Raw genomic sequence first — 18,925 nt, forward strand, 5'->3', positions numbered from 1 at the left:
TCGGGGATAATAGCTTGTCACATTTAATACGTACAAACGTTTATTGTGTTTATTTCACTTACCAGCTGAATTTGCAGTCCAGTTCGCTGTAAGTGTCCCTGCTGAGACAGCAGGAGAGCACGTGACCGGTCTGCTTCAAGTCGCGCACGTGATCGAAACCTTAGCGGAAATCATGTGACCGATGGCTCTTGGTTAATGTAGTTCGAACTTTAAACGATTGTCGGTTTATTTTAAAATCGTACTGCTAGGTAACATTCCGATACTAAATACTGTGAGCTTTAGCGTGTCTCTACTCGATACGTCTTGTATACGATTCCTAATATTTCAATTTTCGCTAATTTCCAATTGTTTATTAACAGATTACTGTAAGGTTCTTTACATGGTATATCACAGCAATAACAATTGTGGCATGACGCATCTGTGCGGGTTCGTGTTGCATTGGTCATCAACCGCACTTCCTATTTCAGTTTTCTGTTTGCTACTAAATCAGCAATGCTGAGTATTAAATTTCAAAATATTTAGTGGACACATTTACTGTTTAGGGCATCGTTGCTATGCAAACACGTTTCTGGTCTGATCTGTTTCTTTCTATAAACTTTTATTCTGTAGAAGAATGTGAGAGACAGTTAAGAGTTCATAAATGCATTTTATAGGCCTACGTTAATTAAATCCAGGCTTAACCGGTGACATGTCTCTGCTGGGATACATTAAAGATAAGTTGAAAAAGCCACTCACGACTCAGAATTGAGAATGTTTTATTACGATAACTAGTACAGCAGACTTAATAAGAAACAAAAATATTTTACGCATGTCACGAGAGTATTGAGTAAATTGCTTGTACAAATGTCACGAAAACGAAGACCATACCGAATACTATAGTCCCGGATCTATAGGAGCCTCGTTGTCCGCATCACGCGGCCCCTTATTTTCCTAAAACGAAACCCCCGGTGTTCAAAACGCGGACGAGGGTTGATTTGAGCGCACACCGCTCAATTCATTCATATAAACGGTACGCCCCTCGGGATTCCCCCCTCATTGTCCGGGACACGCGCCCTGTGACATACCATAATGGCGCTCCCAGTTGAACTTGGTGCGGTGTTTGGGTTTAGGGATTACATAAACGGTGCCCCTTGGTGTCTGGAGAGCGCGCCCCTTAAATTTCATAAACGCGCCATAGGTGGCCATCTTGGTCGACTAATGTATTGACTGGCTTTGTGCTGATGTTTGTAAAGGGTCCCAGACTTCAACTTTACATAACCAGCTTCTTTAAAAAACTATAGGAGAACCCAAGAAAGATACAGATCGTGGGAGTAGACGTTTGTGTGTACTAAGACTCGTAAAGAAAGTAATCACTGAACAGCAAATCAACCTAGCAGGGCAAAAAAATGAAGAGCCTTCAGTGATTATGACAGAAGGCTGACTTGGTGTCACATGATGCTGGTGTGCGGGCTTAATGTAAAGTGAACCGGGATGCTTTTGAAGCAAAAATATACAAAAGATGAAGAGACACTACTGATAATAATAATCTGTAAAACACAATGATATGGGTCGTTCCGTGGGGGTTCGCCTAGGTGTGCTGCATGATTTTTAAAGGATTTGAAACTTTATTCTTTCGGTTGAATGATTGCCCCCCCAAAAAAAACCTCACCCTGCACCCTGCTAGCCCCATTCAAAGATGGCGGCCGTCACCATATTTAACATTTGGAAGCCTTTCATAATGCTAAATACAGTATCTCCTGAACGAACAAAAATATTTAAATAATTAAAACATGTTTCCTCTCAGCATAAACTGAGGATTCTTACTCTCCTAACCATTTCCTCTGAAATCAATTATATTATTTTCTTTATAGTCCTTTAAAAAATTGATGTTCACTAAATTTATGATTTGTTTAAGCAGCACAGAGAAGGTAAAAAAGTTGTTGTTTATCCTTTGAAGACCTTGTTACATGAAAAACATAATAAATTGAAATCATGAAAATGGTTACCCCATGGATTTCCACCCCTTCAAAGATGAAAAAAAAAATCAGATTTTCATAGATCTTATATCTCTCGCAGGGCAAGATAAAATATCTGGGTTTTTTTTGTGTGAGATCATTTATATAACAATAGTCCAACTACTTAAAATGGCTATTGTGTTCAGACTAGGTTTTGAGATATGAGGCCTGATAAGAAAAAATAGGTTATTGGCATGTACGTAACATTGTTTTAAATAGTAAAAACATGTTCAATCTTCATTATAATTATCACAAGTTGAAACATTAACCTTAAAAATACTATGCCTACATACCTTCTATTTATTAAAATTCTAAGTGTTTGGACAATGGAACGAAGAGAAGGAAAATCACATTCTTAAAATTTTCTTCCATCTCTATATATACAGTATATCAAATCCAAAGTCTAGCTATCTGTATGTCTGTCCGCTTTAAAAGAGAGAACTACTAAATGGATTTAGTTTGGGTTTTTTTCTATAATATGCTTGAACGTTCTGGTTAATAGCAGCACCGATGAATCTGAGACACGGGCTGCAGGCCAAGGAGGGGGGAAAGGTGGGACCTCAGGAGTAGGGAGCTGGCCAGGGCCATCTTTACTCACGTTTCTCCGTTCGAGTCTCTGTACCTCTCGCCACGTGGTGGATCGTACCTTGCCTCTGCTTAGCTAGCGATACTGGTTTGTTCAGCAGACATTATCATCTAGAGATTGTTAAAGAGTAATTTTTACGTTTTTGAGAGAGATCACAGTTTGTGTGTTTTAGAGGGTACCTGCTCATTGGCAGAGATATCAGCACCACATGCTCTTCTCCCCATGTGGGGGACACTCTCCCATCACAGCTGAACATGATCAGATACAGTGGGAACATTTGATGTTGGAGCGTACCTACCTTCTGCTTGGCCAGAGATAGCTTACCAACCTTTTACATTTTTGGCAAAGAGATCACAGCTGCATTATAACCACAAAACCAAAAATATTGTATATCAAGAGGCCCTCGGATATGAAAGCTATTAATATTAATTCTACTCAAAACAAATTATTACATTTTGTTTTTTTTTTAATTGATTTTTAAAGTTTGTCCTGTTTCACTACTATGTGGGCGGAGCCACAGGGGACAGCTACCTGTAGTTTTGTATACTTTTCAAGAACCTGAAGTACAGAAATTGAAAGATGAGAAGATCTTGAGGATTTTGTAATGTGGGACCCAAGTTCTTTCATTGTTTGATGAAAGAGGTGTAACAGGACCAGAAGGATTGCAAAGGTATACAGTGTGTACAGTATGTGTAACCCTCCAGTTTGAGCTATAGACACAAGCAAGATGGTCACTCACCACACAGAGCTGTGGCATTTAATGCCACTTTCAGTCCTGAGGTATATATATACTGTAGTCTGTAGTATCTGCCACGTCCTCTCAGTTGTGAGAAGCGGTCATAGACAAGTTATATAGTACCTGCCAAATGATACAAAGATTACACAAAATGTGTTTTGCCCTATTTGGGGCTCATACAGCGTACACACCTTTGCTTTTACATACTTGTGGGGATCGAACCTCGTGGAAGCAGAAGTGTGTTCACCTGATGAGCTCCAAATAGGGCGAAACACATGTCATACTGTATATTCTTTATATTATGTGGCAGGTACGATATAATACATATGTATATACAGTATATATGTATGTTTACTTATATATATGTGTGTGACTGTCTGTACTGCCACCAGCTCAATTATATGAACCAATTTGCAAGCAAAATAGATAAGGCTACAAAATGCTTGCATCATTATCTAGTTACGTATGTTACAAAATGTTCTGATCACCTGTCATTTCTGTAACAATTTAACTGATTACATTTCCTTCTGTTTTTAGCATGATAACATTTGAAAATCTGGAATAACTGAAGTTATAGAGAGAGACTGCAGCTTTTTGAGTGCTCCCTGTTCAATGCAGATGAGGTATTTTCATTTCCCAACTGGAATGCATAGACTTTTCTTTGGGAACATAACAAAGATGTAGGCTTTAGGCTTTTTTGAAAATCTGAAATAGCCCTCTGTGAGTGAACTTTAATGTGCAAGGTTGACTTACCACATACTGGTGCTCCATCCAGAAAATGCTGAACCCACTTCTTCTCCATATTGGCCCTGCCTCCCTTGTCACTCTACAATTAGGAGTGTTTAATAAATGGATGAAAAAAAAGATGGGCGTCATGGAGAAACCTGCAGAGAAAAATTATTAGTCAGAATTTGTGCAAAGTAACGGCTTCCTCTTTCAGTAAATTATCTAGATTGAACATAAAACTACACATTTTATCACTATCACACATCAAAGACAGACTTGAACACTCTTCTCTAATAGAGAATATGTGCCAGTGCGATTATAAAAAGAGCCAATCTAAAGCCCGTTACAGTGGATCTTTGTCACACACTGGCCCTTTAATGCTCGCGATGTAAGTATAGAGACTAAAAGAAGTGTCTGATATTCTGGGATCCATCCTGATATATTGTACATTGTAAGTATAGTACATTTACAGAACCAAACAATTTTGTGTACGTGCAGAGTAGCATATCGCGAGATCAAGGCAAGTATAAATGCAATTTAAACGGTGGCATTTACTATTCGTTATGTAGGAGAGCTCACGTTGCGATGTAATGAAGAATTTTAACAATCAGCTCCATGTTTTCACGATTACATCCGATTCTGATGACTGGGATCTTTCAGAGGCACAGTGTGTTATCGAGATCCGGGAGGCTACGTGGTTGCTGCTTCTTGTTGTACTAACGGCTGCTTTAGTGGTCTGCGTGAAGCGTTTTAAACGGAAGGCTTCTTTTCAGACTACATTGGAGTCTAGGGGCAGGAGTAAAGGCAAAACGCCAGAGGACGGAAGTGCGACGTTCAACACTGATAAAGTATGTTCATGTCACACGTTACTGAATGTTTTTAATGAGGGTTTGACAGTGTTGTCACATGATCCCAGCTTTCAGACCCCGAGTTTGTTAACTGCCGTGCATTGATCCGCGGAGGTAGAGAGCTGAGTAGAGGTGCAGTCTGCAGACCGCTACCGAATATGTCCCGTCTAATTATGGAGTTAAACGGGAGTCGACATTAACAACTTGACGAATTCCCGCCCGTTGTGAGAAAGTGGGAGAACATTTTCATGAGCTCGTGGCCGTTTTCTTTTGTACACTTTGAACGAAACGTAAAAGTAGATAATTCTAATTAACTAGTGTGTCCAGTTTCTACGATAAACAACATATGCACACCTTAGACGAACTGCGCAGAAGAGCAAGTCAGTTGTCCCATTGGTATTTTCAAATAATCCACTGAAAGCAGACGCACATAATGTAACCCTACACGCTGCGTCTCATCCAAGCATTTTCACTGCGGATTTGAAAGTAATTATCTGTAACGCTAACGTGGCCTATACAACCATTTTTTGGCCAGCAAAAAATCAGCAGGATTCGAGCCCCGTGTACATGTTGGACGTTAACCCTGTGTTTTCCTCCCATAGGCTATCCCTCGTCTGCGGCGATTAAGCGGAAGATGAGTATAAATACAAATCCCTCAGTTTGCCAGTCGATATACAGTACATCCCTGATACAACCTATGGTCATGAGTTATGGGTAACGGCCAAAAAAAGTAAACTCGATCAACATTTTATACAAACCCATCCGCTATGGGTAACAACCGAAAGAACGAATCACGTCGCGAGTACAAGCGGTAGAAGTGAGGTTTCTTCGCAGGGTTGTGGAGCTAACACTCCGTGATAGTGTCACAAGCTCAGCGATTTGGGAAAGTGACAGAGTAAGGTCGCTGCGCCTCCGAATCAAGAAGACTCAGTTGAGGTGCTCCCCGGGCGGTTACCCCTAGAGCTGAACAGGGCACGTCCCAATGGACGGAGACCCTGTGACAGATCCAGGGCACACTGGGCTGTTTTAGCAGTGCATGGGAAATCAACACGAAGAATTGGAATCATTAGTTGGGAACAGGAACGTCTGCCCTGCTGCCACCGCGAACCTCGCCAGGAAAAGCGGGTGGAAAAACGTGATAGTGAAATGGCGACTTTAAATTATCACGGTTTGGGTATGCGAGTGAGTGGGCGACACCCTGAGGAGGACTTCTTGCCTTGTGCCCAGTGAAACATAGACAGGCTTTCCCCACCATAATGAAATTGATTGGACAAGCTGTTTGTATTTTGCATGTACTATGCTATGAGATTCAGAACAAGGTAGTTTTAAGTACTCTTAAAAGTAAAAGGTGCCAGACTGGTTCTTCAGAGCAATGCCATAGGGGAAAAAGAATTGGGGTTGCTGGAAGATCCATCCAAATGGAGGTCCCAGAAGGAACCTTTATTTATTTACTAGAAGATCCATCCAAATGGAGGTTCCAGAAAGAACCTTTATTTATTTAGATCCATAATGGACTCCATATTGTAAATAACCATGAATAGATGTTAACAAATCTGTGAAATACCAATGGGTCATAATTTTAAAAGTACTCTTGCTACATATAACAACAACATTTATTTATCTAGCACATTTCACATTCTTGTGCCTTTCACTCTATGAATTTATGCTTTAATTTTTACAATTTTTAGCAATCAAATGTCTCCAGAATATCACTTAATATCCTCCAGCTTTGAACTTTAATGATAACTCAGTCTTGATTTTCTGAATGCAATATATTCCTATACTGTATGGAAACACGGGTAAGAAGTACATAAGTTAAGCTAATTTTAGTTTTTAATTAAATATAATTATGTATTTAATTTGTGTTTATCTTGGCACTGGATTTCTGATTAATTTGTTCCATGTTGGTGGGACAGAATTTCACTTAATTCTGAACATGTGCCATTACTGTTAACTATTTGCTATTAGATTTTGAAGTTTGAAGGCAAAGTTTGAGGTTGTGGTTACTATTTTCTTTCAGTTTATCTCTTGTAAGACCTGTAAAAGCATCTATCATGTTATTTTTGAACATGTGGCTAACCTGAAGTCTCTTACATTTTTAGATTACCTTGAGGAAGGCATATGAAGAAACTCCAATGACCAAAAAATCTTTTACAGACCTCACACCAAAAAGTTTGGAAGCTGACAGTGAGCAGAATGATGACATTGGATTTCAGCTTTTTGCGATACTGGAAGAGATTCAGAGTTTGGACCACATGGTCAGAAATTTGGAAGATAAAAAGAAGTGCTGTCAAAAGATGACCTCCAGGCTGCCAGAGATGACTGTTGAAACTGGGAGGCTTGAGTGTCACATAGTGGAAAGCAGTGAAATAAGTGCAAAACTGTACACAGAGTTAGGTAGGGTTAATGGGTTTAAAGCATGTGAATGTGAGCTGAAAGATGTGGAGGAGCTAATGCAATTAATATTGGAGGAAATGTGCCCAAAGAACACTTTGCCAAAAATAAAGGATGATCAAGATGAAGAGGAGTGCAGTGAGCACTTCTTTCCTGATGTTGTACTTCAAGTTTGCATCAAGGACAGGACTTTGAAGGAATGTCTAGAAATAATTTTCAGTGAATTTGAAGCACTGAAACTATATGCAGAAAGACTTGAAAAGGATAAGGAGGCAATTCAAATTGAGAAACAGCATGCATTGAAACTACTACACGACGCTAATGAAGCCAATCTTAGAATGAGTGAGGAGCTTTGTGCTTTGAAGCAACAGAAAGTGGCAGCAGCAGTAGATCTCATCGCCCCAGATGAATTACAACAAGATCTTGAAAATGCAGTGGAGGCAAAACTGGAGGAGAAAGAGATGAACCAAAAATTAGAGGACATGCTTGTGCGTATAACAGATACCATTACAGTTATGTATCAGACATTGAAAAGTATAAAATAGAGAACCTCCTGAAAGAAACTGCAGGATGGGGAAAACAGCCCTGGTCTGATGGATCCTATGGGGGTCTGATGTTTTTTCTCAGCTTTATTTCAGATGTCCACATAGTTTTAAAATGATCAGCACTCTGATCATTATACACATAGAAGGCCTTAAGTGTTTTTAGTATGACATAAGGAAGCCAGCCGGCCTCAGTAGGTTGTTTGATGTAGACTGAAAAGAATATTCTATTAGCTGTTACTAAAGACATAGTTTAACTACTCAGTGAGGCGAGGTCCAAAGTTTATTAGCAAGTGATGGCTATGGTGACGTACTGACTGCAGTAACTAAAATGTCTTGACAAGTTTTGCTTCAGAGAAAAGTCAGTAGGCTTGGGAAGAGAAACAACTGTTGTTGATTGAACACCTATTGCATGTGTTGTGCGTTTCATGCCTTTATTCTGGTGGAAATCACTTCCTGCTGATGAATCATAAAATAATTCCGAAACAACCAATAAAGACTTCATTTAAAAGATAAGTCATTAACTAACATAGGTTTGATGTTGGTTCATTGTGTAACATTTGGTTAACGACTACCATAGAGTCCTTCTGGCCCCACTAGATATTTACGGCTATTGTAAAAGCATGAAAAAGACTTAAGGGTGTTGAAGGGACAACCAGTATCAGGTTATACGAAGAAGCCTGTCTCACAGTTTTTCTCACATCTTTTTTCCTAATCTGTTGTGACTAGGGAGAGGAAAACACGTTCCACACATTACAATGAAGGGCAAGGCAACCAGTGATAAGTTAATACACTCTTAAGGTTAGGAAATTAACATATAGGTTTTGTCTTTTTTTGCTGATTTTACTGCTAAATGTATTTCAATACTTTTTATTCCATTGCTTCTTGTATTATGTGTGTCCCAGTGTATTTGTAATGAAGCAATTTTATGAAATGGTCCTTTTACCTGCTTTTTCAATACTTTCTGACTGACTGGTTATATTATCCAAGAGATACATACATTTATCCATTTTGGTCTTTATTTCTCCTTGTACAATTTTTCTGTATTAGGAATTTCTTAGTTGTTGCATACCCCATGGGGTCACCTGCGCCCCTGGAGCAATTGCAGGTTAGGGTCCTTCTTCGTCAAGGGCTCAGCAGAAGAGAGTCTCTTTTGGCAGTAACAGGGATTCAAACTGACAGCCTTCCAGATACCAGCGCAGATCCTTACCTAGTTAAGCTGTTGTGTACTTTTAATATCTACTGAATATTTTGCATCTCTATTATATCATTAAAAAGTTCTGGTGAGCTTTAGGCTGCCCCAACAGTTTTAGGTGGAAAGTATAAATCCACCCTGAACTATGTTGTGATTAGAGTACACCAGTACACCAACATCTATAATTAATAACCTGATCAAATTGTAATCCATCAAATGAATTCATTTTAAGAACCAACTTTATCCATTATGAGGATAAAGAAAAAGTTTGTATGAACTTGTGTAGCAGCATACAAAGACTGTATCTAACCTTCTAAAGAATTATAGTCCATCTCAGTGCATGCCAGTCCATTTTGGACCCCACAATTAACCTAACATTTATATCACCAGTTTTGAAATTTCTGGTTTTTCACTCTTATTTTAAAGGATGACAGGGGGGTTTAGTGATTGATGCTGCTGCCCAGCAGTTCCAAAGTCTTGAGTTTTAATCTCTGTCCAGCTATATTCTGTGTTGTACATTATGTCTGTGCCTACAAGGGTTTCCTTCCACATCCCCTCAGAATTTTGATTGGACTGATTGGTAAATGTAAATTGTCACTGTATTAGCAAGAAGAAGTATGTATGTGAGTTGAGTGGGCCGTGTGTAGAACCAATGAGCACTCAAGCAAAAAATGGCATGTGGTTTCAGGGGATACCACAATACAGGAAGAAAATGAGGTGTGATAAGATGTGAGGTGTGGTAAGCTTACTGTGCAGGCTTTGCAAGAAGTTTTTAGGTATTTTGATCGCATGAGTCTTTTTAAAGGGTCCTTAGGTGGGAATCGCAGTGGATGGAAAGGTATAATTTTACAGCTGAGCATCACAGGGTTTTCCATCTTCAAAATCAGGGCAGCAAAGGAAACAAACAGCTTACATGACTCCTCTGGCATCTTCAGAAGCCCTTCTCCATGATTCTACATTGGAATCTTCAGTGGGCTTCTGTTTAAAGTTGCTCCTTTGAAACATGATAGTCTGAAGTCTTCAGTGACCAGGAATCAGAATAAGCATGTTTTAGAAGATGAATAATTGATAAATTGGATTATATGTTATTGTCCTAAACAAAGGTTTACAAATCAGCATTGTGTTACTTGACATAAGCATTCTAAGCAACCATTTTGTTTTTCGCAGCCATTTGGGGCCTGAACCCAGACAGAGAAGATGGGTGAAGAAAGCAGGGGCCCTAAAATATGAGCACTATGTAGAGTGTCAGTGACTCTAGTAATATCCATTTATATTACTCTAGCCGTGTAAGCTCATGCTGTAAAAAGCACGGGGTTCTAGAAACTATTGAAATTGTCAGAAAAAAAAAAATGTAGTAGAGATGTCAGATAATTGAAAGGAACCACTCTGGACATCTCACTCTTAGGAGGTTTCCTTTTGCTGATGTGCTCGCATCGTTTGTGCATTAGCATCTATGCAACTGCCTTTCTTCGGAGGTTTCGTTTTGCCGACGTGCTCGCCTCACTTGTGTATTAGTGGATAAGCTGAGAATGTTTGTGATGTATCAAATTTATCTGATTTTGTGCACCATGATATATTGTCCAACTATCCATCCATTATCCAACCTGCTATATCCTAACTACAGGGTCACGGGGGTCTGCCGGAGCCAATCCCAGCCAACACAGGGTGCAAGGCTGGGTGCCAGCCCACCGCAGGGTGCACACACACACGCACACACTAGGGACAATTTAGGATCACCAATACACCTAACCTGCATATCTTTGGACTGTGGAAGGAAACCAGAGCATCCGGAGGAAACCTACACAGACATGGGGAGAAAATGCAAAGTCCACGCAGGGAGGACCCAGGAAGCGAACCCAGGTCTCCTCACTGCGAGGCAGCTGCGCCACCGTGCCACCACTATCCAACAAAATATGATAAAAGGATTTGATTAACAATTTTTCTGATTTCTTAGCTAAGATTATGTAACAATTTTTCTGATTTCTTAGCTAAGATTATGCAACAATATCAATATATGATAGTCTTAATTGTTGGGGGCTTTATTTCTGTTACCCTACTACACCGTTAGTTAAAGACATTTTAAATCTTATTGACTCTTTTAAGCTTGTACAATCTATGACAGGCCCTACTCAACAACATGCGCTCTTGTTTTATCCTGTGGTCTACCTTGTTTAACACTGAATTTTGTAGTGCCTTTAATAATGTTACAAGGATTCAGTCAGGGCCCCCTTCTTGTTCTGATACTGAGGAGTTAACCTCACTATTTTACTCCACCTGCTAGAACATTTTGGAAAGTGTTGCCCCATTTAGAATTATACTGTTCTAAGTCTAAAACTGAACCATGACTAAATGACAACACTTGTGCTGTCAGGTGTGAATGCAGGAGGACTGAATGCAAATGGGAATCAGAAAAGTTACAGGTGTCGTTTGACATTTTGAGGACCACCTGATGTAAGTATTAGCAAACTGTTGAAACTGAAAAGAAAAAAATATTTTTCTATTTTGAAAAACCTCCATAAACCTCGTGCTCTTTTTAGTACCATCACTGCTGGTCTTAATACCCCCAATCTGCTTGTCTTGTCCTCAAGCATTTGTGAAGAATTTTTTTTGTTGAAAAGGTTACAAACATTAGAGCACTCATTTTTCCTCCTCCTTATGAGATTTTCATTGCTGCTACTTGCTTGCTGCTTTATCCAGTCTGAGCCTGTGTCTCTTTCTTAAAAGAAAATTATTGGTCTTTTGAGACCTTCAGCCTATTTCACAGATGTTATTCATTCTCATATTTGTAAAGAAGCTGTTGACACTATTGGTCCAAATATCCAAATAATTATCAACAGCACTATCACCTCCAGTGTTGTACCTAGAACTTTTAAGCATGCAGTAGTGCAATCACTCGTCAAAAAAGAAATTGTGGTCACCTCAGTTATTACCAATTTTAGGTCAATATTCAAACTTCTATTTTTGTCAAAGTACTTGGGAGAGTTTTATTTATTCAGTTGAAATCATGTTTAGACATCCATGGCGTTCTTGATGTATTCCAGTCTAGTTTTAAAGCTGTACATAGCAGTAAAACTGCACTTTTAAAGGTTGTTAATGATCTCTTATTAACTATCGATTTCATGGATCCTGCCATTCTCATGCTTTTTGGATTGACAGCTGCTCTTGATATTATAGACCACGATATCCTCATTCATCGTCTGGACCACTCTGGGGGCGTTAAATGTAGTGCTTTGGGGTGATAGATAGATACTTTATTAATCCCAAGGGGAAACATACTCCAGCAGCAGCATACTGATAAAAAACAATATTAAATTAAAGAGTGATAACAATGCTGGTATAACAGACAATAACTTTGTATAATGTTAACATTTAATCCCGGGTGGAATTGAAGAGTCTCATAGTGTGGGGGAGGAACGATCACCTCAGTCTGTCAGTGGAGCAGGACGGTGACAGCAGTCTGTTGCTGAAGCTGCTCCTCTGTCTGGAGATGATACTGTTCAGTGGATGCAGTGGATTCTCCATGATTGACTGGAGCCCGCTCAGCACCCGTCGCTCTGCCATGGATGTCAAACTGTCCAGCTCCATGCCTACAACAGAGCCTGCCTTCCTCACCAGTTTGTCCAGGAGGGGCCTGGGTCTCCTAAAATCCACCACCAGCTTGGTTTTGCTGGTGTTCAGGTGTAAGTGGTTTGAGTTGCACCATTTAACAAAGTCCTTGATTAGGTGCCTTTACTCCTCCTCCTGCCCACTCCTGATGCAGCCTACGACAGCAGTGTCGTCAGTGAACTTTTGCACATGGCAGGACTCCGAGTTGTATTGGAAGTCCGATGTATATAGACTGATCAGGACCGGAGAAAGTACAGTCCCTGTGGTACAGCGGGTCCACAGCTCTCGTCAAAGGCCAGTTTTAAATAAATAATTGCCGTGCTCATGGCTTAGCGAGGGGGCGTGGTGGTTGTGTGGCTGAAGAGGGTCCCGGGATGATTCGTGGTGTGGACGTTTCTCGCCTAGTGCACAGGTGAGAAATCGTCCACGTCTGCGATTGTTCTCAGGGCTACTGATTGGCCATGACTGCTACGTCCTCTTAATTAAATAGAAGTGTGAGGCGGTTAAGGGGGAAGAAAGAAAAGAAAGAAAAAAACAGAGGTTGCAGGGAGGGAGTGAGGAGAAAGCTGGCATGAGAGAGAGCAAGTGAAAGGGAACGAGCGAGAGCAGGCTCGAGTGCAATTGGGCTGTGGGCCCTAGCGAGGTGTTTATTCAACACCTAGGGCAGTTGATTGTGGTCGCTCCCGCTGAGCATTTTGAGAGGAGAAGAAGTGACCAGCGAGGGGGTGACTTGCCGTGGAAGACAGCGGGAGTCAAGAGATTTAGGAAGATAATCTCCAGCATGAGAGTCCTGACCATTGGAGAGAAGCTAAGTCCCGGTCTGGGTTGAGTGCGCGACCGAAGCCAGGGATCGGGAGGCCTCCAGACCTGTTCTGAAGTGGAAAGAAGGTCAGCTGCAGGTAGAGTGGCTCCCCTTGTTGCAAAGCCTGGATAGGGAGAAGAAGAGGAGTCACTAGTTAGACGAACACGCGGGCTTTGTGTTTTAAAGAGATTGCTTCCAACGTTTTAACCTCATCGTCTTTTTAAAGAATTATTTTTCTGTTTATTGATTTTAAAACCTCCATGTTTGTTTTATGGATAGTTTATTGGAAAGCACTGCAGTATGTATTTGGACACTGTTTTGTTCTTCTGCTTTTAAATAAAAGCACTTGGCACTTTTGTACACCATCCCCTTGCTCTATTGTTGCCTCACTGCTATGCTCATCGGTGACATTACCGATTGTGTTGGGTTCAAGTGCTCCCGGACAGCAGATGGGAGCGTGTAATGAACCCGCATCATCACAGTCCCCTATGGCGCTCATGTGTTGCTGACCACAATGTCAGACCTGCAGTTCCTTTTAAGTCTTACTAGTTTGACAAACATTTTTCTGTTAGCTTTGGTAATTATGTCTCCTTCTCAGCAACTCTTACTTGCGTAATTCCTCAGGGTCCTATTTTTGGGCCATTCCTTTTATCTCTGTAAGCTTCCTTCAGGGTACAATTTTAGAAGTTATGGCATCTTGTTTCACTGCTGTGCAGATTTATTTACCCTTGAAGCACAGTAATACAAACTCTTTAAAACTTTTGTTGGACTGCCTTGAGGATATTGAAGTTTGGAGGTCCTGAAAACGTTTTAAATATTTTGAGAACAAAACTGAGGTCCTGATGTTTGGGCCAATTGGTATCAGTGGTGTCTCTCATAAGCACTTGAGCTCCCTGAAACTTTCTGTACGATCCATTATAAAAAAAAAACCTGGACAAATGACATGGGCTTGGGGAATAATATCCACAGAGGTAATGGTTGGGGCAGGAACTTAATCCTGGTTCTTTGAGGTTTGAGGCAGCTGTAACCACTGGCCATCTTGTTTCCCCATTTCTATACTGTAGCAAAAGTAAATAGATAGATAGATAGATAGATAGATAGATAGATAGATAGATAGATAGATAGATAGATAGATAGATAGATAGATAGATAGATAGATAGATAGATAGATAGATAGATAGATAGATAGATAGATAGATAGATAGATAGATAGATAGATAGATAGATACTTTATTAATATATGTATTAAGGAAGCACATACATTTTGCACATTTATACATTCTCTGAGTTGGCAGGCACATTATTGCAATGCAAAGACCCTGGGTCAGTCTCATTATTTATTACTCATAAAAAGCTAATGTTGGAACTACAAAATGTACTGCTTAGTCCACATCTGTGCACTGTGAAGATGAAAGAATCACACTTGATGTTAAGATGCCAACCATGTATTTGGTTAACCTTTATAGCATCTGTCTAATAGACAAAAGGTTAGCCACAGTACTAAAACATCACGATATCCTAGTCCAGCTCAGGGTTGCTGGGGTTGCAAGGCAGGAATCATCCTTGGACAGGCCACCAGTTCATTCCAAGGGACACACAACAACAATCAATTGGGTCTAATTTAGAATCAACAATTAAACCGACATGCATGTCTTTTGGGATGTGAAGGGAAAGCCACACAGACAGTGATTGGTGATGCGATTCAAGCCCAGGATGGTAGATCTTGGAAGTCACTGCTAGAAATTCAGTTCCACACATTGCTCAATTCCAGACTAAAGGTGTGTCAGGTTGTCAGTAGAATCTCTTGTGCTGTAGATCATTGTACTGTATGCCATCTGCTGCTCATGGATCCTATGCTAATTCACAAGCTCAACCAAGAATGAGTTTATCATGTGTAAAAGGAGTCTAATGGTGACTCTTTTTATAATCATCACCACAGAGCATTACTAGATGAGCTTAAAATCTTATAAGGCTCTTAACTCAGTGATAAGAGTTGGTAGCAAATTGCTCTTCATATATCAGGAATCTGTGAAGTCACTAGAGGGAAGTACGTTTGGGGTAGACAACCTGTCTGGGTGTCATATGCTCCAATCTGTGTGACAACTGGAACACCAGAAATAATTCCCAGGGAGTACCTGGATATAATTCCTGGTTTGGATGTAAAGGTATCTTTCTGTTACTGCAAACATGTCCTTGGAGTTGGAAAGTTAGCACTAGGCAAGGGCTCATCTGGCAGGAGGAAGAGAGGCTAGGGTGTGGAGAAGGTGTTTGGTGTGGTAAGTAGAGGAGGGTGAGCAGGAAGTGGTTATGGGTAAGTAGAACAGCCATCTCATTTTGCAGTAAAGGACCATAGATCACTGTGTAGGTAAAAGCAAATATAGCAAGTGTGACAGATAGGGGGCACTATCGCTCCCTTGAATCCTTGTCCAAGATGTCAGACACGAGGTAGAAGTCCAAATATTGACTTTATTCTTCACAAACAGTGCACAAAGCACCCTCCTCTCCACAATACTCTTAAATTCACAATACTACAATAAATCAATCCTCCACTCCTAGACGCTTTGCCCCCCTTCCACCCAGCTCAGCTCGCCGTCTGGGAGCTCCCACAAACCTTTTATATTCCATGACCCAGAAGTGTTCCAATCCCCAGTCCATGTGATCTCCTATCACTTCCGGGTCAGATAAAAAGTCCTCTTCTTCACCCCGGAAGCACGTCATTCCCCTTGTCCATGTGACTCGGACGTACTTCCGGGGTGTAAGGCAAATAAACATTGTTCCTCCATGCAGTGTCTCCTAGTGGCCCCATGGTATCCAACAGGGCTGTGCATAAAGACTCCAATGTCCAGAATTCCCTGCTGGTCTTCGGGGCACCTCCATGCTGCAGGGAGGGCTCCACCTGGCAGTTTGGGGGTATTGGCCATGATGAACAGCCGGCCATACACCACACAAGTCTTTTGTTATATTTTCCCCTGTTTCATTATGTGTTTTGCCTGTTCTGCTATTTGTTATTAACAATAAACCTTTTTTAATTTAAAAATCTGGCCTTTTAGATAATTTATTTTTGTTTGATGATGACTTGAGCATCTCTTACAGACTATACATGTCTTCTAAATTACATATTAAAGTGTAAGAATCTATGCACTTATTTAACAAAAAAACACTCCTTTAGCACATAAGGTAAGACAAATTAAAAGAAAGTGCAAATAAGTACAGAGTGATGAATCTGAGGTGAGGAAATAGAGTGCACAAAACACCATGTGGTAATCATGGGCCCCCCTTAGTGCTTCACTGTTGGTTGAAAACTGAAATTTCTCTCTGCAATTTGCAATAAATTAGTTGTAGAAAATACACTGCTCACAAAAATTAAAGGAACACTTTGAAAACACATCACATCTCAATGGGAAAAAGAAATCCTCCTGGATATCTATACTGATATAGACTGGGTAATGTGTTAGGAACGAAAGGATGCCACATCGTTTGATGGAAATGAAAATGATCAACCTACAGAGCCCTGAATTCGCCTCAAAAATCAGAGTGAAAAAATTATGTGGCAAGCTAGTCCATTTTGCCAAAATTTAATTGCAGCAACTCAAAATTGTACGCAGCACTTTGTATGGCCCTTGTGTTCTTGTATACATGCCTGACAACATCGGTGCATGCTTCTAATGAGATGACAGATGGTGTTGTGGGGGATCTCCTCCCAGATCTGGACCAGGGCATCACTGAGCTCCTGGACAGTCTGAGGTGCAACCTGGTGGCATTGGATGGACCAAAACATAATGTCCCAGAGGTGTTCTATTGGATTTAGGTCAGGAAAGTGTGGTGGCCAGTCAATGGTATCAATTCCTTCATCCTCCAGGAACTGCCTGCATACTCTCACCACATGAGGCCAGGAATTATCGTGCACCAGGAGCCACTGTACCAGCATAGGGTCTGACAATGGGTCCAAGGATTTCATCCTGATACCTAATGGCAGCCAAGGTGCCTTTGTCAAGCCTGTAGCGGTCTGTGTGACCCTCCATGGATATGCCTCCCCAGACAATCATTAACCCTCCACCAAACTGCTCATGCTGAATGATGTTACAGGCAGCATAATGTTCTCCATGGTTCTCCAGACCCTTTCACTTCTGTCACGTGCTCAGGGTGAACCTGCTCTCATCTGTAAAAAGCACAGGGCACCAGTGGTGCATCTGCCAATTCTGGTATTCTATGGCGAATGCCAATCGAGCTGCATGCTGCTGGGCAGTGAGCTCAGGGCCCATTAGAGGACATGGGGCCCTTGGGTCACCCTCATGAAGTCTTTCTGGTTGTTTGGTCAGAGACATTCACACCAGTGGCCTGCTGGAGGTCATTTTGTAGGGCTCTGGCAGTGCTCATCCTGTTCCTCCTTGCCCAAAGGAGCAGATACTGGTCCTGCTGATGGGTTAAGGGACCTTCTATGGCCCTCTCCAGCTCTCCTTGAGTAACTGCTTGTCTCCTAGAATCTCCTCCATGCCCTTGAGACTGTGCAGGGAGACACAGCAAACCTTCTGGCAATGACACATATTGATGTGCTATCCTGGAGAAGTTGGACTACCTGTGCAACCTCTGTAGGGTCCAGGTATCGCCTCATGCTACCAGTAGTCACACTGACTGTAGCCAAATGCAAAACTAGTGAAGAAACAGTCAGAAAAGATGAGGAGGGAAAAATGTCAGTGGCCTCCACCTGTTAAACCACTCCTGTTTTGGGGGTCATCTCAGTTGCCCCTCTACTGCACCTGTTGTTAATTTCATTAACACCACAGCAGCTGAAACTGATTAACAACCCCCTCTGCTACTTAACTGACCAGATTAATATCCCATAAGTTTCATTGACTTTATGCTATACTTTGATTAAAAAGTGTTCCTTTAATTCTTTTGAGCAGTATATTAGCAGTTAGGGTATGCATATCTGAAGAATACAAAATCACATTATACACAAATACACAAATAACACAATCTGCTAATAAATGCCCTGCCATTTTGCATTTCTGAATAGCATCACTGAGAACAGTTGCACTTAGCTGTTATGTGTGGAATGTTAAAACAGTTAAATCATCATATGGCTTGAAGATAACTGCATGCCACAAACACATTTTTTTAATGCAACCCTGTCAGAGAGCAGCACAATAATTCTTTAGTTTTGATGCTATAGTGAACTAACATGAAAGGAGACTTCCTAACAATTCTTGTTTTCTGAATTTGTATTTGAGTATATTGCAGCAAGCACAAAGACGGATGGACTGAGGTGCACACTGAATAAAAGTTCATTTCAACAATGAGTTTGGAATACAATAACACAGTCCATCTTGAGAGGCGCTGCTATTTCTCTAAGATTATAAATAACAATGCTAGTAATCCCAGAATCTTATTCTCTAAGATTGATCATCTGCTAAACCCAGGTAACGCAAAGGAATGCCTCCAAAATACTTCCAGAGAAACCTGTGAGGCTATATTTTTCTATCAAAAATGAATAAT

General features: G+C 40.8%; 2 protein-coding genes across 5 annotated transcripts in view; one reads left to right on the forward strand and one right to left on the reverse strand.

Moving 5' to 3' along the window:
* The window catches only part of slc38a7 (solute carrier family 38 member 7), a 44,804-nt gene extending 44,659 nt beyond the window's left edge, over window positions 1-145 (reverse strand). The window contains exon 1 of one of the 2 annotated variants that reach the window (XM_039763059.1): window positions 63-145. The gene's annotated coding sequence lies outside the window, so the exon portion shown is untranslated. The remainder of the gene's footprint in view (window positions 1-62) is intronic. The other variant, XM_039763060.1, reaches the window with a different exon arrangement.
* Window positions 146-4,363: 4,218 nt separating this feature from the next.
* LOC120534944 lies at window positions 4,364-8,741 on the forward strand. Of its 3 annotated transcripts, none has more exons than XM_039762450.1 (2): window positions 4,364-4,430; window positions 6,993-8,741. In XM_039762450.1, exon 2 carries the CDS (start codon window positions 7,026-7,028, stop codon window positions 7,827-7,829), a length of 804 nt encoding a protein of 267 aa, XP_039618384.1. In that variant the 5' UTR covers window positions 4,364-4,430; window positions 6,993-7,025; the 3' UTR covers window positions 7,830-8,741. The 3 variants fall into 3 exon arrangements, with proteins under 3 accessions (XP_039618384.1, XP_039618383.1, XP_039618382.1); XM_039762449.1 differs by having other exon boundaries at window positions 4,409-4,493; XM_039762448.1 differs by lacking the exon at window positions 4,364-4,430 and adding an exon at window positions 6,634-6,689.
* Window positions 8,742-18,925: the final 10,184 nt, after the last annotated feature.

Source organism: Polypterus senegalus, chromosome 9 (assembly GCF_016835505.1).
Source record: "Polypterus senegalus isolate Bchr_013 chromosome 9, ASM1683550v1, whole genome shotgun sequence".
Lineage (NCBI taxonomy): Eukaryota > Metazoa > Chordata > Cladistia > Polypteriformes > Polypteridae > Polypterus > Polypterus senegalus.